Below are 24,007 nucleotides of genomic sequence, written 5' to 3'. Positions count from 1 at the left end.
CTCGAACCGTGCGAGCTAATCCGGGTTTGGGGCTTCAATTAGATCTCACGTCCAATCCTTTGGAAATGATTAGAAAGACACAGGCGTGTCTTTGCACCACTTCGGCCAGCTTCCTGGAGACTTCCTGGAAGAGCTCCTGCCCCAGTTTAAAGGCAGGAGAAAGGAGAACGCCAAGGAGATTTCCAAGCACTAAAATAAATGCAAGCGTTCCTGCAAATAAAACGCGGGGAAAGGCAAATCCCGACTCGTGGTCACTTGTCCTTTTAGGCCCCTGACTCTCGAGGAAACCTGCTCTTTCTTAAAATGTCTCTCTCCTGAAGCCCTTTCTGTGCTTTCACCAAGAGGAGGGATGCATTGCCCGCCCTACACACTTGTTTGGACTTCGGATCTCAGCGAAGGACGCTTAATATTCTGATTCAAGTGCGTTATTAAGAGACGAGACTCGCTGAACTCGGTTTAACTGTTGGAGAAACGCGTCCATGAAGTCGGGCAGTAAATCTAATTCAGTGCGCAATGAGAGATGCGGGAATGCGCACAGACCCTTGAATTACAAGGGGCTGTTTCACCTTCAAAGTGATATTTTCCCAGGAATGGAAGGAAGGAAGAGCATATAAATGTATGCATTCTCTTCCCCTCCCTCTTCCGACGTCTTTGCATTTCAGTCTGAACGGGCAGAAACCCTGCAAAGGATGCAAGCTGTTTGGCGGGAAAGGACCCCGCACTCAATGCCTAAGAGTCATCTGAGCAGCAATATGAGCTGTCATCTCTAAAGGCATGACCACGCTGACTCCCTGTCTTGGTTGGGTTTGGGGCTCGGACAGAAAAAGACGGATTCCGTTCGTTTACATGGATTTATTTGCTGTAAACATTAAAAGTGTCTCCCTCCAAGAAAGAGGATTCAGAGAGAAAATGTCCGCGTCTCCACTCTCAATATACAACCATAGAGGGAAAGGGGAGGAGGGAAAGGGGGGCAGCGAGGCTTCAGAATATGCCAAACTGGAAATATACAAAGAAAAATAGAGATATATATACTACAGAATATGGCATTTAATTTTTTCTTCTTTTAAAAAAAACTTACTGAAACGTAAAATGATATATTAACCAACAATTTTAGACATCTCCCGGTCCCCCTTTCCCAAAAAGAAAAGTACAAAAAATTTACCCAAATTTGGAAAAAAAAATGTCAAAGTGCTCAGTAATTTCCAGGGAGTTCTATATAGGAGAGAAACACTCTGGAAAACAGTCCAAAAGCTTGTGCATGCAAGACTGGGTTTCCGCTTCAGACGACAAAATAATCAAGATATATAAACTGGTTTTCCTTTAATTCAGCATCAACAATACATACGACACTTACAAACGAGGAATGCCGGACGGTGTTTACAAACACGGGAGCGTGGGTCCCTTTTGCGAAAGGTTTTTTGTTTTGTTTTTTTGGAGGGAGTGGGGAGGAGAAATATGTCGGATTCAGGGGTTGGGGTTCGTGTGTCAACACTTGTGCCCACCTATTTTACAACGGAGGAAGAAGAAGAAGAAGAAAAAAGAAAAAAAGCTCGAGAACTACCAATCTTTATAAAATCTAGCAGACTACATAGTGTCTGAAATAACTATTTATAGAATATAGGCCTCACTGAAAGAGCAAGGGCCTATATAGAAACCGCCGTGGTCCTCCTAGAGTAGACTCTCGGGTTCAGTTTTGCTCTTGATTGTTCTTTCCTCTCTTTCTCGCGCTCTCTCTCTCTCTTAAATAAAAAAGAACCGGTTTAAATAGCTTATTTATAAATAGGCACAGAAGAGTTTGTGTATGTGTGTGTGTTCGCTGAAAGAAAGGAACCCAACCGCGTCTGAGAAATGTACAATCCTTTCGCCTTCTGTGGATCCATGCCGCCCTCTCCCTCCCTCCCTCCCTCCCTCCCTCCTTAACTCTGTAGTCTTTATATTACAACTTTCTTTTACAGCAGGAAACGCTTTAAAACCGCAATAAACGAGGGGGGAGGGAGGGAGGGATTGGGGAGAGAGGGAGGGGAGGTTCACTTTAAAAAAAAAAACTCTTGCCTTCATCCAGGCTGAGCTCAATGACTCCAAAAGTTCTTGTTCATCAGCATCCTGGTGTAAAACAGCTCTTAAGTTTTTGCTTTTGGGGGGGGGGGGGGCGGAGAGAAAGGGTTATTTTTGTTTGTTTAGATGATGATAATAAAAAAAACTTGGGTACCATGGGTTCTGTTGTGTGGAGTCCAAGGAATCCAGAGAGCTTTCCCCAGTGCCCAGTTTGTGCAGGAAGGAGGAGAGGCTAAGCACAGTTTGGAGAAAGGGGCGCCCCTGAAAGGCGCTTTCTTTGTCCTTTGCTGGCCTCGGGCTCGGCTTCTTGGCCTTCTCTTTGGAGGCTTTGGAAGTCTCTCATTGGTAGGAAAGCACAGCCGCCCAGTCTCTGTCTCTCTTTGCTCCTTTCCTCCCCTTTTTCTAAAAAGGCAAAGTGTCCAGGAAAAGCTTGTCGATTATTGCTGGCGGCGGCACCAAGTCTTCCAGCTTCAGGTAGAAAATGCGCTGGAGGCCTTGCGTGCAGAGCGTGCGCAGTTCCGGGAGTTTACCCAGGAGTTTGGACAAGTAATTAGGCCGGTTCAAGCCGCCGTTGTTGAAGGTGACGTGGTCCTTGAGGCAATTGACCAGCTTGCTCTGGAGCTCCTCCACCCGCTTGGGGTCCTTCAGGCCGTGCCTCTCTGCGGCGGAGAAAAACAGGGCGCGGGCGTGAGAGAGACCCCGCCGAGGGAGGGAGGGAGGGAGGGAGGGAGGGAAGGAAAGAAGGAAGGAAGGAAGGAAGGAAGGAAGGAAGGAAGGAAGGAGAGAGGGAGGGAGGGAGGGAGGGAGGGAAGGAAAGAGAGAGGGAAGGGAGGAAGTGAAGAAGGAAGGAGGGAGGGAAGGGAGGGAGGAAGGAGAGAGGGAGGGAAGGAGGGGAGGAAGGAGAGAGGGGGAAGGAGGGAAGCATGGGAGGAATGAAGGAAAGAAGGAAGGAAGGAGGGAAGGAGGGAGGGATGGAGGGAGGGAGGGAAGGAAGGAAGGAAGGAGAGAGGGGGAAGGAAGGAAGGAAGGAAGGAAGGAAGGAAGGAAGGAAGGAAGGAAGGAGAGAGAGAGGGGGAAGTGATGGGGAGGAAGCAGAGAAGGAAGGAAGGAAATAAAGGAGGAGGGAAGGAAGGATGGAAAGAAAGAAAGAGGGAGTATGAATGAAAGAGGGAAGGAAAGAAGGGAGGGAGGAAGGAAATGAAGGAAAAAAGGAGGGGAAGGAGGGAAAGAAAGAAAGAAGGGAGGGAGAGGAGAAGGGAGGCAAGGAAGGAGAGAAAGGGGAAGGGAAGGAGGAAGTAAAGAAGGAAGAAAGGAAGGGCTCTCAACTGGGGAAGTCGGAGATGCCTCCTCACAAGACAAACACACTACAAACTGGGAGAGACCAACCCTCTTGTTCGCAATCTCCATAATTACAAAGACGCTTAAATATTTGAAAGAATGTCACATTGAGAGGAGGACTCGGAGCAATGGGTCAAATTCCAGGAAAAGAGATTCTACCTAAACGTTAGGAAGATGTAGCAAAATATCCTTTTCTGGAGGTGGCTTGTTATCCTATCCCAACCTTATGCACAAGTTAAGTTAAATCTTGAGAACCTCAGAAAATGAGGGGCCTCGTTACCTTTTAAAAATTAAACATGAAATAAATATATCTTGAAATAATATTTCCCCTCTTTTTGGCAGTGGCATGAAGAGAGAGAGAGTCCTGGAGACAGATAAAAGTGCATGCTAGCAAATTCTTTCAAGTACACTCCATGATTTCTGGTCACCTGTTTGAACTTCAGAGGTTGTGTGCAGCCTCCTAAAATTGAACATATATATCTGAAACCCAGCTCTAGATCCGGCTCCCAAATGTGAGACAAGTAGGGTATAAATAAGTATAAATTGTGTGGTGTAGTAGTTTGAGCCCCGAGGGGAGATTCAAACTTTGAATCCCTGTTCAGGGGTGGAAACTCACTGGATAACTTTGGTCAAGCCACACTTTCAGAGGGAGGCATTAGCAAACCTCGTCTGAACATCTCTTGCCAAGGAAACTTAGCGATAGGTTCACTTTAGCTTGCGATATGGATGGAGGTAAGAGTCTGCTTGAACTCAAGCATACACCTGTGTCCAGTGAGAAGGAAAGAGGAAGACAACTTTACAGGTGTCTTAGGGTCCCTCCACACAGCCATATAACCACAAATATCAAGGCAGAAAATCCCATCATATCTGTTTTGAACTGGGTTATCTGACTCCACACTGCCAGCCACATATTCCAGTTCAAAGAAGAAAATGTGGGATTTTATTCCACTGTGTGGAAGGGACCTTAGAGTCCATCAAGGAAGTACTGGTCTTGACTTTGCAAGATCTGAGCGGGTGAGTGGAAATCGCCCATTTACAGGGTTGCCCTAAATGGAAGCTGATTTGGTGGCAATTAGCAACAAAGACTTATGTCTGGTTGAAAAATGCATTCCTAGGCTCACCTATCTACTTGTCAGTGCCAGCTAAGTACTATTTCTGAGTAAGACAGGATCCACTATATAACAGAAGAGATGAAATATGGAACATGAAAACAGAGAGAGAAGGGGGGGGGGAGGAAGGGAGATCTCAGGCCTATTGGTTGGTCTGCACTAAAATAATTCTACTGAATCAGTCAGATTATGAGTCAACACATATCCCCCCCCCCTTCTCTCTCTGTTTTCATGTTCCATATTTCATCTCCTCTGTTATATAGTGGATCCTGTCTTACTCAGAAATAGTACTTAGCTGGCACTGACAAGTAGATAGGTGAGCCTAGGAATGCATTTTTCAACCAGACATAAGTCTTTGTTGCTAATTGCCCCTTTGATTCTGTGGATCTGCTTTCTTAGATGCTGCTGCCAATAGATTCCCAGCCTGAAAGTGTTTTGCCCATCTGTGTTTTCTGTCAGACACCGTGAGTGCAGGAAAGAGTGGGGGTTATGACAGGGTTATTATCCAGAATTAATTCAAGACCAGCTGGAATGTGATGACAGGATTCTAATTGACCCTAAGAAGTCAAAGGGCAGAATGGGCCAAATAAACACTTGATCTTAATCCAGAGTAAAAGGCCAACATTTATGGGTGAGGGAAGGGGTCAGTTGGTCAGTTCTAACCCTCAGCCCTCTTTAAATGCCAGTGTGAAATGGGGGCAGGATGTGTGTGGGTAGCAAGGATTTTCAATGGGGGGGGGGGGTAGAAAAGTGAAGATCTCTGGCCTAAATCAGATGACTAGTCTGAATTTCCAGAATGAGTCAAAATTACAAGTTAACTGAATTATGTGTGTTTCGGGGAGGGGGTGGGAGTCCTAAATTGCATTAGGATGAGTGGTGCTATAAACTATTTCAGTGAAAAGGATTGACAAAACCACCTCTCCCTCAAGGAAATCATATGAAATTCATGGTGGACACCCGGACAGGGAACGTGAAGGCACACACACACAAATTCCCATGAGAGACAGTATGGTGGAGTGGCTTGAGCTTTGAGCGATGACTTTAGGGACAAGGGTTGGAATTCCCACTCATCCAGAGAAGCCCACTGAGTGACCTTGGCCAAACCCTACTCTCTCGCCCTCAAAGGAAGCCTCCTGCAAACAAGGTAGAGGTCACCTTAGGGCAGGCATGGGCAAACTTGGGCCCTCCAGGTGTTTTGGACTCTCACTGTTCCTCACAGCCTCAGACCCCTTCCTTTTTCCCCTGAGGCTGTGAGGAATTGTGGGAGTTGGAGTCCAAAACACCTGGAGGGCCCAGGTTTGCCCATGCCTGCCTTAGGGGATCGCTGTAGGTTGGAAATGACTTGGAGGAGGCACCCAACCACCAAAGAAAACCCATCAAAGGTTGAGGGAAGGGAGGGTTGGAGCCCAAAGCTGGCCCTCACCTGTCACCATGGCCAAGGCAGCGATGCAGGAGAAGGCGGAGATGTCCACGTTCATGTTCTGGAGGTTGGAGGAGAATTCCACGATGGAGTCGATCCACTCGCCGAAGCCGCGGACGCACTGGAGCCGGTGGAGGACCACTCCGTTGCAGAAGATCAGCTTGCCTTCCACCGGGTTGGACCTGTGGCGAGAGAAGAGGGAGAAAGGCATGGAAAAGGGGCGGGGGGGGGGGCGCATGGGAAAAAGAGTTGGAGGGAGAGAAAGGCAAACAACTCATTATAGGCAGAGTAATAAACGACGGGCTAAGAGGCCCCTAATTACGGAGGAGTTAATAAAACGCGGCTCGGCGGGCCTTCAAGGGCGGGGGGGGGAGGGGGGATGCCGCCCCTGCAGTGCCACCCACCTGTAGGCCAGCCGCAGGACGAAGAGCTCCAGGAAGGCGGATTCAAAGAGCAGGTCCTGGTCCGGTTTGGGGAGGTCGGTGAAGCCGGGGATCTTCTCGGCCCAGCCCCGGATGATCTCCATGGAGCCCGTGAGCAGGTCGTAGAACTGCTGGATGTGCTGCGTGTCGTCGCCGCTGAGCTGGAAGTCCGGGTTGGCCTGGAACTGGACGGCAGGGAAGAAGAGGGCAAAGGCCGAGGAGGAGGAAGGGAGAAGGGAGAAGGAGGGGAGGGAGAGAGAGAGGGAGAGAGGCCTCCTCAACTTATTAATGAGCTTCTCTAAGAGCCAGCGCCCCTGAAATGGCTAACCCCAAGGCGAGGAAGGGAGGCGGGGTGCTCTCCCCATTAAACCTCACTCTGGGCACTCAGCCCCCACCCACACTGACCATTTGATGCAGTTCGCACTCAGATGGGGACACTCAGCCCCCATCTGTACTGACTATTTGATGCAGTTCGAAGCTAGCTCCAAACTGCAGCGGCCAGGCAACAAACTCCCACAAACGCATGAGAATTTGTGTCATCACCAGCCGGTTCCAGGATTTTCTCTATCATCATCTGCACTTTCTTCAAAGTCGGGTTGAAACTGCATTAAAAGGGTCAGTGTAGATGTGCCCAAGCCACCTTCAGTCCTAATTCGGGGAGGGAAAGCTGCTGGAAAGCTAGACAGGGCTTGAAAAATAGCCCCATTCGGGAAGGCGCCCCATCACACCCGAAAGTCTGGACCAGAAAATGCCCCAACAACTTCAGGGCAAATCCAGGCGATTTGCCCTGAAGCGCGTACTCATATGCGCTTCAATCACGCGTCAATGTGTCCGAATGACTCAAATGCACCAAACGTCCCTCACTACGGGGTTTAACTGTATGTCTGAACAGAAAGACAGCTGGGCAGAAATGATAAGAAAGGGAGGGACCTAAAGAAAGGGACGGAGGGGCGCGTATTTCCTCCACTTGGAAACCACAGTTGCGCTCCTCGTGGCACTTGCTCCAGAGGAAACCCAAGAAGGCTTCCAGAGTCAAAAGCTTTTGGAGCTAAACCTCTTTGCGGTTCTTTTCCGGGGCCTCTCGGAGGGTGTGTGTGCCTTCGAAAGTCCACCAACCCTTTCCCAAGACACCAGGGGACTTCTTGCTGCTCTTTGTGTCTCCTTACTGCACTCACTGGGGGTGCATCTACAATATAGAATAAATGCACTTTGACACCGCTATGGCTCAATGCTATGGAATCAGGGGTGCTGTAGTTTCGCAAGGTCCTTAGGCTCCTCTGGCAATGGGTCCCAGTGCCTCATCAAACCACAACTCTCAGGATTCCATAGCATTGAGCCATGGCAGTTTAAATCGCGCCAAACTGCCTTCATTTGACTTGAGGGGTGATTCCTAGCTCTGCAGGAGGTTTCCCACCCTCTTGTCTCCCTCTCACCTACTCAAACTGGCGCCCACCCCAATACTCCCATTATCGCTGGGCATCTCTGAGTACGCAATGGCTTCTCCTTGGACCCCTTGGAGTTAGTAATGTGTTCTCCCTCCCTCTACCCCCTCCCCCCAAAGTAGCCGCGTGGTTTGTGGGTCTGTTTCCCCGCGAGGAGGAGGAGGAGGGGGGGGAGGAAGAGGAGGCAGGCCCCTTGGGCGAAGCGGCCCCCCGCTTACCCTGGAGTAGTCCAGGCTGGTCATGGCCGGGTTGGAGTCGACATGAGCCCTCACCAGGGCACTGATCAGACTCACCGGGGGCGACGGCGGGGAGGGCTCCTGGGGGCTCTTCGGCTTCGAGGGCAGGCGGCCCCTCCGGCCTTTTAAACTGTCCGTGCGGACCACTGCCAGGAGGGAAGGAGAGAGAGAGAGAGAGAGAGACGGAGTCAGAGGAGGAGAAAAACAAGAGAGGGAAGGAAGGAAGAAAGGAAGGAGGGGGGGATAAAGGAAAGGAAGGAGGGAAGGGAAGGGAAAATAAAGGGAGACAAAGAAAAAGAAGAGAGCAAAAGGAAAGGAAAGGAAAGGAAAGGAAGAAGGGAAAGCAAAAGGGGGTGTGTGGGAACCCTTCCTGAGTGTCTTCTCTGAACTTGTCAAAATTAGCCTCGTTTGGAGAACAGCTCCCCAACATTAGTTATGGCGCCTGGGGGCTTCTGAGTTTTGGGGTCCCAGGCTCCCTCTTCCCAACCTCTGCCCCTGGGGCAAGCGCATTCCCGAGCTGCGAAGAAAAGCGGCTTTTCTCTCATTTTTTTTAAACCTTTGACTCCAAAAAAGGCCATCCGCTTTCCATCCCGCGCTGGGAGAAGCGCCCTTTTCCTCTGAAGGGAAAGAATGGGGTTGCTCAACATTAAAAAAAAACCAACAAAAAAACAGGGGAATTCCAGACAAGAATTAATCAGGGCCACCTAACACCTCCCAACAAAGGACCCCCCAGGCAGGAAGCAGCCAGGCTTTGAAGCATCAAGGCCATTCAATGCTAATCAAGCTGGCTAATTGCAACATTCACACTTGCCTCAAGCAGATAAGAGTTCTTTCTCCCACCCTGGCCATTCCACAGATACATAAACCTTCCTTGCCTAGTTCCCAACAGACCCCTCAACCTCTGGGGATGACAGCCATAGATGTGGGCGAAACGTTAGGAGAGAATGCTTCTGGAACATGGCCATACAGCTCAGAGGGGTCTTGAAAGGGGTGGGAAGACAAATGAGCAGAAGGAGACTTTCTTTCTAAGGGTCCCAGGGAAGGATTCAGGGCCTCACCTTGGTGCCCTCTCTCCTTTTACCCAGGGAGTCTCAGCCCAGCCTACTTGTGTCCCACGGAACCATGGAAATGTCAGTGGTGCCAAAATGGCTTCATGCTTTCCCGTGCCTCCCCCCGAAGCCAACCCCCCTCTGTGGAGCGGGACATAGGGAAGAAAGAAGGGAGTTGGTGTTTGGGGGGAAAGGGGGACGGTGGCCTTCCCTCCCTCCCTCCAACCAACCCACTCACCCACCCACTGGCTGGCTCTACCTTCTTTGACCATGCCGACGGCCAGGCACTTCTGAAAGCGGCAGTATTGGCACCGATTCCGGCGGCGTTTATCCACGGGGCAGTTTTTGTTGGCGAGGCAAACGTACTTGGCGTTTTTCTGGACGGTGCGCTGCAGAGGCAAGAGGAGGAGTGAAGGAGAAGAAAGAGACCCCCCCCCTTCCCAAGACTCTGAAGACCCACGGGTCAGCCACGGAAACCCACTGGGAGACCGGGAGCAAGCCCCACTCTCTCAGCCTCAGAGGAAAGCAAAGGCATTGTGCCAAGAAAACCCCATGGTTGGAATGGTGGCCTACTCGGGGTCACTTTCTTCCACAAAAGAGTGGGGTTTCTTCCCGAGTCCCCCTTGTTCTGGTTCCCCCTCTCTCTCCCTGCCTCCCTTCTTTCCCCTTTCTCCCTCCTTTAGTCCAGAAATTCAAGGCAAGCAACCCAGGGGAAGCCACTTGTTTGTATGCCTCGCGCGGGAGCGAGGAGGCGCTCCGTAAATCCAAATCCGTGGGCATTCCTCTTATTTACATCCCTCGGAGACCGTCTCTCTCTTCGCCATGATAAGATTATTCAATCAGGAGGGAGAAAGGGGGAGGAGGATGAAGAGATCACTTAATTTGACCATAGGGAATTCTGTTCCACTTGGTTAGCTTAGACACGGCTCTCTGTCCTAACCAATTTCACTCCCAAGGCAAAAGGAGAGAGAGAGAGAGAGAGACTGCACAGAGGCCACTATCCTCTCTCTTTCTCCCCCTCTCTCTCGCTTCCTCTTTCTCTCTGTATCCCCCATTTTTTTCGGAGGAGTGGCTACCGTGCCCCCCTATACCTCTGTGGACTAGAAGGCCCATCATCCGCCTTGTCCAACTTATGAGTTGCTCGCCAAGAAAAGACTCCAAAACTCCCAGAACTGCCCCAAAGACGTGCAAAATTTACCCCCTGTGTGGGGATGTATGAGGGAGAATGTGGATCCTTTCTCCCCTCTTGGTCCCTCACACACTAAAATTTAAAAAATGATAATGAACGGATGGTTCCTCCTTCATTTTGATGGAGATCATAACCTCCTACTCCTTCAAGTGTCCCAACCTGGCTCTCTGGATAAAGAGCGAGGTTGGGATACTTCTTTGAAGGTACAGCATCCATAGGTGGGGCCAGACTCAGAGTTTTGGGGCCTCGAGTTCTTTCCCACTCAAAGTGAACTTATCTTGGCATTTTCTGGGGGCAGAAACAGTGTGATTCACCCAATATCACCCAATGTGTGGCTGTGAGTTTTCCGGGCTGTATGGCCATATTCCAGAAGCATTCTCTCCTGACGTTTCGCCCACATCTGTGGCAAAGTTGAGGGGTCTGTTGGAAAACTCACAGCAACTCGGTGATTCCAGCCATAAAAGCCTATGACATCACCCAGTGTGTTTCCATGACTAAGTGAGGAATCAAACCCTGGTGTGCAGGGATGTGGCGCCATGCTCAAATCACCACACTATGTTGTTTACCACCACCACCACCCATTTCAAAGGGGGGAAAATACACCAGAACCTAGAAACTTAACATACTTTTCTATTCTGCTGGGGGAAAATATTTTAGTTATTGCAGGAAACATCAAGATAGATATTACATGCAAGGTACTATAAATTAAAAAAAAAACATTTCTAAGAGAGGAAAGCCTGCCCATTGCCAACTCAAGGCTCTACACATGCAAGCGATTTTAAGGGGAAAGGGGGTTTCGCTCTGAATTCTCAGTCAGGCAGTCTAAAGGCAGTAGTTTTTCTGGGTTAAGGAATATGGGGTAAAAAGACAGGGTCTCCGAGTCCTGTCCTTCCCACTCAAGGGTGAACTTGAACTGAGCCCCGTCAGGTCTTTTCCTGGGGTTATTCTCCCAGGGAAGGACATGATTTAAAGCGGGTTTGAAACTATGGAAGGAGTTTGATCTCGGAAGCAAAGCAGGGTCAGCCTCGAGTGGGAAACAAGGAAGGGATGCCTGGCCCTCTCCTCCTGAAAGCTAAGCAGGTTCAAGTCTGAGGGGTGCTTGAATGGGAGGGCACCAAGGAATACCAGGCGCTGCAGACTCAACTTCAGAGAAAGTCAGTGGCAAAAAACACCTTTGAGGACTCCTCGCCATGAGAAAAAAACTAGAAAATCTAGGGCAACTTGAAGGCACACACTCTGCGGGAAATGGGGCACAAAGAGGTATTGAATGGCAGAAAGGACATGGATGGGGGTGAATGTTGGAAAGATGGGTTTGGCAGTAGGAAGAAGGGGTGGCCAAGGGAGGCGCCCCCCCCCCCCCCATGAACCTCCCTTACTGCTAGAAAACCTCACAGCAACACTCGGGGTGCATCTACACTGGAGAATGAATGAATGAATGCAATGTGTTGTCGAAGGCTTTCATGGCCGGAATCATTGGGTTGCTGCGAATTTTCCGGGCTCTATGGCCATGTTCCAGAATCATTCTCTCCTGATGTTTTGCCCATATCCATGTCAGGCACCCTCAGAGGTTGTGAGGTCTGTTGGAAAATAGGCAAGTGGGGCCAGATAATCACCTCCCAACAGTGTCTTTCATGTTCCTTGATTCATGTTTGGGCGTACCTCCCAACAAAGGATTCCCCCAGGCGGGAAGCAGCCAAGCCTTGAAGCTGCAAGTCCATTCAATGCTAATCAAGGTGGTCAATTGCAACATCCACATTTTCCTCAAGCAGACAAGAGCTTTTTCCCTACCCTGGACATTATTCTACAGATATATAAACCCTACTTGCCTAGTTTCCAACAGACCTCACAAAACCTCTGAGGATTCCTGCTATAGATGTGGGCGAAACGTTAGGAGAGAATGCTTCTGGAACATGGCCAGACAGCCCGAAAACCTCACAGCATCCTAGTGAATTAATACAATTGGGCACCACCTTGGCAGCCGTGGCTCAACGCAATGGAATTAATTGAGGCTGTGGTTCCACCCGAGCTTTCTCTACCCAAGAGGGTCAAAGCACAGACCTCAGGATTCCCTAGCAGTGAGCAGTCAAAGCGGTGCCAAAGCGCATCCCTCCCCCAGTGCGGATGCTGGTCCTCCTCTCACCTTGAAGAAGCCCTTGCAGCCCTCGCAGGTGCGGACGCCGTAGTGCTGGCAGGCGGCGTTGTCCCCGCAAACGGCGCAGAGCCCCTCGTTGGAGGGCGAGCCCCGGGAGGGCGGCGAGGGCACCTGGGCGTCCAGGAGCTGCGAGGGGTGGCCCAGCTGCAGGCCGGGGAAGCCCACGGCGGCGGCGGCCTGCTTGCGGATGGGGCTGGGCAGGGCGAAGGCGGGCGAGGGCCCGTCGTGGGGGTGGGGGTGGTGATGGTGGTGGTGGTGGTGGTGAGGGCCCCCTCCGCCGTGGACCGAGGGCTCTCCGTTGCTGAGCGGCAGCCCCTCGAAGCGCATCTGGCAGCTGCCCACCGGCGTCCCGGGCGGAGACTGCTTGAAGGAGAAGAGCGAGAGGCGCGGGGCCGCCTTGTGCACGCCGCCCGCCCCGTAGCCTTGGTGGTGGTGGTGATGGTGGTGGTGGTGGAAGCCGTGCAGGGGGCCCGCCTCGTCCCAGACGCCCGGCCCAGGAGAGGAGCAGGGCTTGTAGTAGACGGCCAGCTCCTCGGGCTGCCCCGCGGGGGGTTGCTGCGGAGGAGGAGGCGGCGGCGGCGGAGGAGGAGGAGGCGGAGGAGGGGGGTATCCGTGGCCGTGCAGGGGCATCTCCTCGACCTTGATGGAGGGCGTGGGAGGGGGCGGGGGCGGCGGGGGCGGCTGGGTGGGCATTTGGTAGAGGCAGGGCGGCTTGATGTCGTAGCCGGCGGCGGCGGCGGCGGCGGCGCCGTAGTTGTCCATGAAGGTGCTGAAGCTGGGCAGGGAGGTGGTGGCGCTGATCTCCGTGTTGGTGAGGTCCATGCTGAACTTGACAAACTCGGGCGTGAGGAAGTCCCCCGAGCTGTAGGCGTCCCCCGCGGGGCCCGAGGGGTGGTGCGGGTGGTGGTGGTGGTGGTAGGCGTAGCTCTGCGTGGCCGGGCTGGCTCCCTGCGGCGAGGACCCCAACTGAGCCTGGACGCAGGGCATGGCTAAAGGGGGGGGGGGGGGGGGAGGGAGAGAGAGGGAGGCGCCCAACAGACACACAAACAAACAAATAAACAATGTCAGGACTACTCCGTGTCTTCAAGGGGGGGGGGGGCAGAAGACCTACTCCCCTCCCTCCCAATACACACACAACGAAGAGGATGGCCAAGGGGAGACATCCACACTGACCATTGCATGCCCTCCCAAACTGGTACTGAAGAAAGTGGTTTCACTCTGCTTAAGAAGCCCCCGGTGGCAGGACCGCTGACCGAAAGGGAAAGCGGGTTGAGCTCCCTCTGTCAGCTCCAGACATGAGAAAAGACTCCCACAAGGATGGTAAACATCAAAACATCCGGGCGTCCTCTGGGCAACGTCCTTACAGACGGCCAACTCTCTCACACCAGAAGCGACTTGCAGTTTTTCAAGTCACTCCTGACACGAAAAAACAAAACTGTGCTTAAAACAGAAAAATCCCAGAAGCAGTTGAAGGCCTGGATGGTGATGGCACAGACCACACACTGATGCCTATTAAAGAGCGCGCTTCCGTGCGAGTTATTGGCTGCCTGCATTAAATGATCAGGGGCTCCACAGGAAGGGAGAGCAGCCCAATGGAGGGACAGGAAGGGGGGGGTGGACCAGGTCGAGGGCTAGGTTGTGTACACACAAAGGGAGGGGAGAGGAAGAGGTGGGCTGAGGGGGGGAGGGAGGAAGGGGTCATGGTGGAGGAAGAAGAAGGGCTGAAGAAGAAGGTCAAGAAGAAGGTGGAGGAGGAAGAAGAAGGAAGAGGAGAAGGAAGGAAGGGATCATGGTGGAGGAAGAAGAAGGGCTGAAGAAGAAGAAGGTCAAGAAGAAGGTGGAGGAGGAAGAAGGAGAAGGAAGGGGTGATGGAGGAAGAAGAAGGGCTGAAGGATAAGGTGGTGGTGGTGGAGGAGGAGGAGGAGGAGGAGGAGGAGGAAGGGCATTCTCCCCCAAGCCAGGGAATGCTGGCAGAGAGGATGAGGGATGTCCGCCTATTTGTGTGTGTTAGGAGCCCCCATCAATTGCCATTCCCCCCATACTTCCTCCCCCCACACTTAGGTGACCTCAACTCTTCCATCCCAAGCGCATCTCCTCCACCCAAACCCTCCAAAGGGACCCAGCACTTTGGAAAAATAAAAAAGGAGGGGGGGGGAGAGAGATTTCTTCCCGCCTTTAGAGGAAGGAACTACTGACCCACCTTCAGCCGAGCGAGAGGCGTTTTCGGAGGAATTCAAGGCGGACAGCGTCGGGACTCAGCGGAGGGACAGGTTGCCGAGACTGGGACCAAAGGCGCCGGACGCCCGCCTCCTCCTTCCCCAATCTGAGAAAGAGAGGGAGGGAGGGAGGGAGCAGGGGCCGAAAGGGAAACTAGAAGTTACTCTCCCGTCCCGCTTTTCCAAGGAAGACAAGGCAAGGCAAAAACCTGGCGAAAGGAGTGGACTTTCTAGAAGGAAACAGACCTGGGCAAGGAAGGGCAGGGCTTCCCAGGGCTTGATTCCCTTAAGAGTTAATAATACACGCTCCCGCATCTGTATACTTTGGTGCGGCATGCTGACGTTATATGTCAATACACACATGGATGGGGATGGAGTGAGGAAGCATGCCAGCTTCTTTTACCTCATGGTAGGACTGTGATTTATTACGCCGTTTTCATTCCTACTGTGTAGTAGTTTTCCAATAGCCTCTCTATAATTCCCCAACATCCACCCACCCCCAAAACACCGGCTTTGGTAGCATAGGTATACATAAGGACAAGCTTTCATACATTGAAAAAGTAGAAGTTGGTAATGGGGTTGATATTAATGCGATCTCAACAGAGGCAATTCTACCCCATTCTCGCTCCTTTTTGCTCGAGCAAATCCTCCCGGGAGGGAAAGCCTTGCAGAAGGAAGGAGGAACACAATGGCGTAAACTGTCTTAATGAAATTAAAACAGCCCTTCAAACCCGGAGGCACAAAGACAGCGGCGATTGGAGAGAGAGAGAGAGAGAGAAGGAGAGAGATGGAAGGAAGGAAGGAAAGCCGTGGCGCCTGGAGAGGGGCGGGGGGAAAGGTTTGCATGCTTTCCCAAAGGCAACTAACCCCAATTCCGCAAGGGAAAGGGATCCCTCGTCCACCCCTTCCGGATCTGACGCAGAGGAATGTTTTGCTTTGGAAACACGAGGGCTTCCCCTTCTTCCCCTTTCCACCTCCCCCTGAGAACTTTGCAAGCGGGCAGGAGGGGAAAAGGAGCCCTGGCTGGGACCTTTTCCAAGCTAAGCGCAACCTGTCATCCCAACCTGTCATCCCAGCACCTCTGCATCTGTCAGTACATCCTCAACATCTTCACCCTCTCTGGGGCTAGCGGGGGTCCCCCCTCTTCTCTGCCGAGCTCGGGGTGGCAAAGGTCTCCTTCCCTTCCCCCTCCCAGACCCCTTTCTTTCCTTCCCAGACCGAAAGAGGCGAGGCAGGGCTGGAGAAGGGCGAAAGGAAGGCGATCCCAGGACCTCGCCACAACTTTTCTCCTGCAGCTCAACCCGAATCCATTGGGAGGAAAGGGACGGCGTCCTCATGGTTGCCCGGATGGAGACTCTCCCAATCCTTGGTGACAATGACAGTGGGAAAAGACCCTCCCTCCCCCCCCCCCCCCCCCCCAGATCGGCGAGGTCTTTTGAGGAAAGGGCTGATGCTTTCCTTGCCACTTCCCTTTCTTTCGCCCCAGTCCTTAGCTAAGACTTTTAGGAAACACAAGCCTTGGGGTCTCCCTCCAGATGGGCTGGGGTCCCCCACACCACCATGCACCCAGAGTCCCTTTCCCCGCACTCTCCCTTCCAAAGTCATCGAAGCCGCGCGGCGCACTTACTTGTTAGGCGGTGCCTTGTTCATTCATTCAACGGGACGAAAGCGGAGAGGGCGCCTCGCCGCTTCTTTCCTCTCCCCCCCCCCTCCTCCTCCTCTCTCTCCTCTCCCTTCCTCCCCCTCAGCCCTCTTCCTTCTTTCTTTCTTTCCTTCCTCGCTTCCTTTCCTGCCCGTCTCGCTGGCTCTCTCGGCGGCGGCGGCGGCGGCGGGAGCGCCTGGCGGGGCGAGCAATCCGGAGCGACTGCCCCTGCCGCGCAATGTGCCTTTGTTTATGTGGGCGCCGGGCTCCGCGGCCGGCACGCGCCTCCAGCCCTTCCGCGTCAGCGCGCGTCAGGGAACGGCCGCCCAATCAGCCGGCCGAGGGGCTGGCCCTCCCCGCAGTTGGCTGCCGGCGCGCGGGGGCAGTTCCGACGTGACATCACCCGCGGGCGCGCGCCGGAGGCAAGGCGGGGGGCCAGAGAGGGAGGGAGGGGAGGGAGGAAAGTGAGAGAGAGAGAGCAGTCGCGCGCCGTGACCGCCTCTGACCAGAGAGAAGGGTGCGTGTGTGCAGGGGTGAGGGGGGGGGGTCTTCTTCTCCTCTTTCCTCCAAGAGTAGGCTTCCTTCTGTCCTGAGGGGAGGGGGAGGGTCACCTCTTAAAGATGGTCTCCCTCCTCTCCCTCTAAAAACATAAACATAAGGGATTTTTGGGGGGGGGGGGTCACTTCCCTGCATCCTCTCCTAAAGATGGGGATACCAAGAGAAGACTCTGTTATCTCCTGTAGATAGGAACATGGAGGGGGACACTCCTCTCTCCTACATATGGGGACACTATGGGGTCTCCCCTCCTAAAGATGGGGACATCATCTATCCTAAAGAATGGGGGGGGGGAGTTCTCTTCCTCCCCTCCTGGATATGGGGTCACAGGAGAGGGTCTCCCGTCTCTTTCCCCTCCTCAAGCTTGGGACGTGAGGGTCTCCTCTCTTTACCTCTCCTCCTAAAGGCTTCCTTCTCTCCTAAAGATGAGGACATAGGGGTACCCCCTCTTTCCCTCTCCAAGACAAGACTTCCTTCTCTTCTAAAGATGGGGACACTTGGGTTCTCCCCTCTTTCTTTCTCCAAGAAAAGGCTTCTCTCCTAAAGATGAGGACACTTGGGGTCTCCCCTCTTTCTTTCTCCAATGCAAAGTTGGGGACATTGGAGTCTCCCCTCTTTCTTTCTCCGATGCAAGGCTTCCTTCTCTCCTAAAGATAAGGATACAGGTGTCTCTCCTCTTTCCATCTCTCCTAAAGATGGGGACATAGGGGTCTCCTCTCTTTCTTTCTCCAATGCAAGGCTTCCTTTTCTCCTAAAGATAAGGATATGGGGGTCTCCCCTCTTTCCCTCTCCAAGACAAGGCTTCCTTCTCTCCTAAAGTTGGGGGACCTAGAGTTCTCCCCTCTTCCTTTCTCTCCTAAACGTGGAGGACACCCTCCTTCCTGAAAACCCCGATACCCCGAGGTCCCAGAGTGTTTCTCCAGCGTTTCACCTCCCACCTTTTCAACCTTTCCAGCCTTTCTCCACCCTCCCCCTTCTTCTCCCCCTGGCGCCCCTCTGCCATCGTGGCCCCCAACCCCCCCCCCCCTCTCTATACACACCTTTCCGCGTCCCGCCCGCCGGGATCTCCTTCAGAGACGTGCTTCTTCTCTCTTCCTGTCAGGAGAGCCTTTGCTGAGCCTGCCTCGGCGCGCGCCCTCCCAGCCCTCCTTTTTTGCGCAGGTAGAGAGAGGGCCAGGAATGCATTGACGCAGCCGGGGCTGTGCTTTGAAAGCCCGAGCCACGCACTCCGACAGGTTGCACAACTCCTTCCCTGGCCCGGATTACCTCCCCTCGCCCTCCCCCCTCCCTCCCTCCTTCCTTTCCCCCTCAGACGAGCTCCACGAAGTGATAAGACACTTAAACCACCGTGGCGTGAAACAGGAAAAAGGAGGAGGAATGGGGAGGGAAGAGTTGGGCTTTCGGGCAGCTCAGAGACTTCGGTTGCGGAAGGAATGCACCTTGGCCCCTCCATTCAATGCTGTGGTTCAATAATGTGGAGTCTTGGGAGTTGCAATTTGGTAGAGAAGACTAAAGACCTTAGAATCATACAATCATAGAGTTGGAAGAGACCTCATGGGCCATCCAGTCCAACCCCCTGCCAAGAAGCAGGAATATTGCATTCAAATCACCCCAGACAGATGGCCATCCAGCCCCTGTTTAAAAGCTTCCAAAGAAGGAGCCTCCACCACACTCCGGGGCAGAGAGTTCCACTGCTGAACGGCTCTCACAGTCAGGAAGTTCTTCCCCATGTTCACCTTGCAAAACATACATCTCATTCCATAGCATTGAGACCTATGGAGATTATAGTTGGATCGAACTGCATCTTTCTACGCTCAGTGTAGAGACGCTCAGATTTCCTTATAGAGTTGGGGGGAAGGAAAGCAAGGAATGGTCAAAAGGAGACCAAAGAAGAGGGAAAAAGTCAAGAAGCCGAGTCAAGAAACCCTGAGGGAAATGGGGAGAAGGTTCCTTCAAGCAGGTGGCATTGTTGCCTTAGTGGGGTGCACAATTGTAAAAGAAAATGGGGAGATAGAAGAAGGAGGAAGGAAGGGTGGAAGAGAAGGAGTCGCTCCTCTAGAGCCGCAAAATGTAAGGGACGAAACCGGGTGTGGAATGAATACAGTCCGAAGCCGCCAAGGCTCAATGCTCTATGGGAACTGTATGCGAGCTGTAGTTGCACAAGGTCTTTTGCCTTCTCTGCCCCGCCAAATTCCAAATCCCAGCATTGAGCCATGAGAGGTCAAGGGTAGTCCAGCTGCATTCCTTCTACTGGGTAGAATGACACAGACGAGGCCACGCTTCTTAGGCTGAGGGAGGGAGGGAGGAGGGAAGGCCACGCTCCCGCAAGCGGAGAAAGTTCCGGCCAGAAAGTTGCTCCTCGGCTAGCAGGCGCGCGCGCGGCCGCGTGACCGCCTTTCCTCGAAGGCAGCATCGGACCGCCTCGCGCGCCAGCTGCCCTGCCTGACAAGGCCTGGCTGAGACAATCCGGCCCGCGCGTGGAGGAAGCTTTGGGGTTTTAGGTCCGGGTGGCGGTTTGGGGAGGGAGAAGAGAAGTGCGAAGGCTTTGTTCTCTTCTGAAGTGAAACCCCACCACACCCACTGAGACGTTTCTCTCGGGGAGGTTTGCCTTGGCCTTCCCCTGAGGCTGAGAGAGTGTGACTTGCCCATGTCACTTGGAACCCCATTTCCCTAGGCTCAAGCCATTCCACCCTTTAGGCATTTCCTTCCTCTGAAAAATAAGCCCCCAGAGCCTGGGGCTTTGTGGTGGTTTCCCCTCCAAGTAGAGCTGAGCCTGTTGAGTGCTCAGACGGGATCTCGTGCCTTTGGGGCCGGTAGGCTCGACGGTGACTCCATAGTTCCCCTCTAACACGGTTTCCCGGGCAAAATTTCGTCAGAAGAGGTTTGCCTTTGCTTCAGGCTGGGAGGCTGAGACTTTCTCAAGGGCACCCAGGGAATTTCCATGCTTTCGAACTCTAGCCTTCCAGGGTGCATCTACACCGTAGAAGTAAGGCAGTTTGGCCCCACTTTAATTGCCCTGCTCCAATGCTGCAGAATCGTGGGAGATGTAGTTTGGTGAGGCATCAGCATCCTTTGGCAAAGTAGCTTTGAGGCTGGATCTAGACTGACCTATATCCCAGGATCTGATCCTAGATTATCTGGCAGTGTAGCTTCAAGGCCCTTCCAGACAGGCCCTATATCCTAGGATCTGATCCCAAGTTTTCTGTTTATCCCAGATTATCTGGCAGTGTGGACTCATATAATCCAGTTTAAAGCAGAATACCTGGGATCAGATCCTGGGATATAGGATCTGTCCGGAAGGGCCCTTATATTATCCAAAACAGATAATCTGGGATCAGGTCCTGAGATATAGGGCAGTGCGGGGGCACTAATAATGATGATGATGATGATGGTGATGCTAAAGGCCTTGAAAAACCACAACTCCCGGGATTCCATAGCAGTTAAAGGGGTGTGGAACTGCATTTATTCCATAGTGTGGTTGCTGGACTTCAGCTCTCACCATCCTCCAACATTTGTCTATATCTTGGCTAGCGATGATGGGATTTGCAGTACTGCCACATAGGATCCGGATCGTGCTGCGGCCAGGAATACACTGATCGTGTCCCATCGAGCCCAGACAAGAGTGCTTTCTCCCAGCCTGGGCATTATAAACCCAATTATCCTAGTTTCCAACAGGCCTCACAACCTCTGAGGATGCCCTGCCATAGATGCAGGCGAAACGTCAGGAGAGAATGCTTCTGGAACATGACCAAACAGACCGGAAAACTCACAACAACCCATATGTTCAATTCCCATGCTTTCCTCCGATTTACTTTGGAGCAAATCCCCTTCCTTTCACACCGCTCCTGTTATTTATTTATTGATTGATTTATTTTGGAAAGTCAGGCGCGTTTTTGGAGTTCCGTCAGGCGGCTCTTCCCAGCTTCCGAAAAGGACCTCGCCCTCCCTTTCCTTTGGAGAGGTGAAGGTATCAGGGATTCCCTAAGGCTGGAGCTATTTTGAGGGATTCTATAAATAGAAAAAGAGGAAGGAAGGCACGGGACGGAGGGCGCGTGGGTGGGCCGAAAGGCGGAACAAGAAACACGGAGCAGCTGCCCCCTTGGAAAGCCCGCTTCCTCTTTGCAGCCGCTGTTGCAGTCAGAGACCCAGACGCGCGCGCGCCAACTTGCCTTGGAGTGGAAAAAAGGGAAAGCGCGCGCGAGGGCTCATTTGCATAGGCACTTGCCGCCGCGTCACCCGCCGCCGCCGAAAGGGAAAAAGTGAGAGCTGGAAGGGAGGAGGAGGAAAAGGGGGAGGAGCCAGGCGGCGCGTGACGCAAGAGCCCGGGCCCATTGACGCAGCCGCGGGGCCGGCGCGCGCCCAGAATAGTAGCCAAGAGCAGGAGCAGTAGCAGCATCTCCTCAGAAGCTTGGCGATCATTCTCCGTGGCGCGGGGGACGAGGCTATTTTAATCTTCCCATACCCCCGAATCGGAAACTCGAAAGCGACCCGAGCAGATTTATTTTTAAACTTTTTTAAAAATGTTATTCTTGGAGATGGAAGGAGTTCTTCCTTTTTCCTTCTTGGATGTTGCTGGGCGCCACGTGCCCCCTTGCAGGAGACGCTTGCAACATACTACCTCAGCACACTAGAGAATGAATCCACTTTAAATCCGGTTGCTGCCTCCTGCGACTTTAACATACCCACTAAACCACAAACCCCAGAATATTGCAGGAGACAGAAACCAGATTTAAAGTGGATTCATTCTCTAGTGTGATGAAGTTCATCGTACCCTTTACTGTTAGGAATTTAGCATTCCAACATAGGAATGGAGGCTGGATCTACACTGCCAGATAATGCAGTTTAACTACATTATATGGGAGTCTACCCTGCACAGGAAACTGCATTGCATAGCAGTGTACAGAATGCCACCCCAACCAGCACAAGGGCAACCATAGACTTAGACAGATGGTTAACTTGAAAGGTATGTGTGGTGTCCATATATGTGTAGTTTGGAAACATGACAAGAGGAAAAAGTTTCCTCACATTCAAACTACTAATCGTTGACACATCGGCAGTATATTTTGTTGTGGTTACTGCCTGTCTGACATGTCAGACTACTCATTCCCTATACTGTGTGTATTACTATCTACAACAGTGGTTCTCAACCTGGGGTCCCCAGATGTTTTTGGCCTACAATTCCCAGAAATCCTAACAGCTGGTAAACTAGTTGGGATTTCTGGGAGTTGTAGGCCAAAACAGCTGGGGACCAACAGATTGAGAACCACTGCTTTAGGGGGAGGTTCTTCTTTTTCCAGTTCCTTGCATATACTATGATCTACAGTGATAGTACTACTTAATGCACATGTGACTGCAGCCACATTTGAGTGGCACTTTTTGTATGGTTAGCTCATTCTTTACTGTATTTATACTCCACCCAAAGGGGGACTTAGTGCTGCTTACAAACTATGGAAACAGGAGAAATTTGGGTTGAGCAGGTCAGGTCAATATCTCCATATTAGCCTCCCCCCCCCCCCCAAAGCTTGGAGGTGCTTCATCAAACTACAACTCCCAGGGTTTTATAGCATTGAGCCATGGCAGTTCAAGTGGTGTTAAACTGCATTAACTCTACAGAGGAACCCTTTATATTGCTTGCTGTGCTGATGTATGGTGACTCCATTAATTTCATAGGGTGTTGTTACACAAGGAATACTCAAGATGTGGTTTTGTCAGTTCTTTCTTTGGAAATAGATGTAAATAGTTTTAAATGTCTCATTATTTAGAATGCTAGGGGAGAAGAAATCTTGACTGAATAGAGCAAGATCCTCATTTTGTCTCCCCTCCCCAAGTGCAACTCCACTTCACAAAATGTCTTGGTAGTATTACAAGAGCAAGAAAGCAAATGTCCACTAAAATGAGATAGTCTAGAAAACAGGGTTAACTTACAGTAGAGTCTCACTTATCCAACATAAACAGGTCAGCAGAATGATGGATAAGTAAAAATGTTGGATAATAAGGAGGGATTAAGGAAAAAACTATTAAGCGTCAAATTACATTATGATTTTACAAATTAAGCACCAAAATATCATGTTTGACAACAAATCGACAGAAAAAGCACTTCAATAAACAGTAACTTTATGTCGTAATTACTGTATTTACAAATTTAGTACCAAAACATTGCAATGTATTGAAACAGCTGTGGATCCAGATGGGCGTTAGATAATACAGAATGTTGGATGAGCTAAGGTTGGATAAGCAAGACTCTACTGTATAGCACTTCAGTGGTACTAACAAATGCCTTCAGTGTAATAAGGGCCCCTGCTTACACATCCATATAACCCAGAATATCAAGGCAGATAATCCACAATGTCTACTTTGAACTAGGTTATCTGAGTCCACACTGCCATATAACCCAGTTCAAAGCAGATGATGTCGGATTTTATAGTTGTGTGGAAGGGGCCTAGGTTACTTACCGTAAAATCCTTTTAGGCCTGAATATTGGATGGCCAAGACGTGTCCACATGCTCATCTTTCCCATTTCACAGAATAAAAAGCTATGCCTTGATCTGGAACTAGGACCAATCTAAGGTGTAGATGGGTATGGATGTGCATTAGACCAAGTGTGGTGTCATGGTCTGAGTGCTGGACTACGACTTTGGAAGATTAAGGTTCACATCCTGAATGGCCTTCAGTAGGTCACATTCGGCCTCAAAGAAAGGTAATGGCAACAAAAACCTACAATCAGATCAACAAAAGTTGGGAAAGACTTGAAGATACACAATAACAATTTATTATTTTTAAAGTTGGCCTATAGGTGTGATTAGGGCTCCCTGGTGGCGCAGCAGGTTGAACCATTGAGCTGCTGAACTTGCTGACTGACATAAATTGGCGGTTCAAATTCAGGGGCGGGGTGAGCTTCCACTGTTAGCCCCAGCTTCTGTCAACCTAGCAGTTCAAAAACATGCAAATGTGAGTAGATCAATAGGTACTGCTCTGGCGGGAAGGTAACTATGCTCCATGCAGTCATGCTGGCCACATGACCTTGGAAGTGTCTACAGACAATGCCAGCTCTTTGGCATAGAAGAGTTGGACATGACTAGACTTAATGTCAAGGGAAAAGCTTTACCTTTACTATAGGTGTGATTTTTTTTACTTCCAGCTTAAAAAAACTGTGTACCCATTCTGTGTGGTTCCACACTCCAT

The 24,007-nt window shown here is 51.5% G+C and overlaps 1 protein-coding gene across 3 annotated transcripts; it reads right to left on the bottom strand.

Moving 5' to 3' along the window:
* Positions 1–1,303: 1,303 nt before the first annotated feature.
* On the bottom strand, positions 1,304–17,960 carry NR4A2 (nuclear receptor subfamily 4 group A member 2). 3 transcript variants are annotated; one of them, XM_067472361.1, is made up of 8 exons: positions 17,866–17,960; positions 14,613–14,735; positions 12,401–13,401; positions 9,331–9,460; positions 8,005–8,168; positions 6,327–6,529; positions 5,926–6,104; positions 1,304–2,714 (listed from the first exon to the last, which is right to left on the bottom strand). In XM_067472361.1, exons 3-8 carry the CDS (start codon positions 13,397–13,399, stop codon positions 2,458–2,460), a joined length of 1,932 nt encoding a protein of 643 aa, XP_067328462.1. In that variant the 5' UTR covers positions 13,400–13,401; positions 14,613–14,735; positions 17,866–17,960; the 3' UTR covers positions 1,304–2,457. The 3 variants fall into 3 exon arrangements, with proteins under 3 accessions (XP_067328462.1, XP_060633149.2, XP_060633139.2); XM_060777166.2 differs by lacking the exon at positions 17,866–17,960 and adding an exon at positions 16,256–16,489 and having other exon boundaries at positions 8,080–8,168; XM_060777156.2 differs by lacking the exon at positions 17,866–17,960 and adding an exon at positions 16,256–16,355.
* Between the last annotated feature and the right edge of the window lie 6,047 nt (positions 17,961–24,007).

This window comes from Anolis sagrei, chromosome 1, assembly GCF_037176765.1.
Source record: "Anolis sagrei isolate rAnoSag1 chromosome 1, rAnoSag1.mat, whole genome shotgun sequence".
NCBI classification, from domain to species: domain Eukaryota; kingdom Metazoa; phylum Chordata; class Lepidosauria; order Squamata; family Dactyloidae; genus Anolis; species Anolis sagrei.
Note: the sequence above shows the minus strand (reverse complement) of the source record. Positions and strands in the feature narration are given on the sequence as shown.

Bases quoted from the DNA above. Each gene is read 5' to 3' on its own strand.
- NR4A2 (XM_067472361.1), bottom strand. From the start codon at position 13,399: ATGCCCTGCGTCCAGGCTCAGTTGGGGTCCTCGCCGCAGGGAGCCAGC. The intron at 8,169-9,330 runs GTAGAGCCAGCC...CCCTCCTGGCAG, and splicing joins CGTCGGCATGGTCAAAGAAG to TGGTCCGCACGGACAGTTTA. The intron at 2,715-5,925 runs GTGAGGGCCAGC...TCTCCGCCGCAG, and splicing joins TGCCTTGGCCATGGTGACAG to AGAGGCACGGCCTGAAGGAC.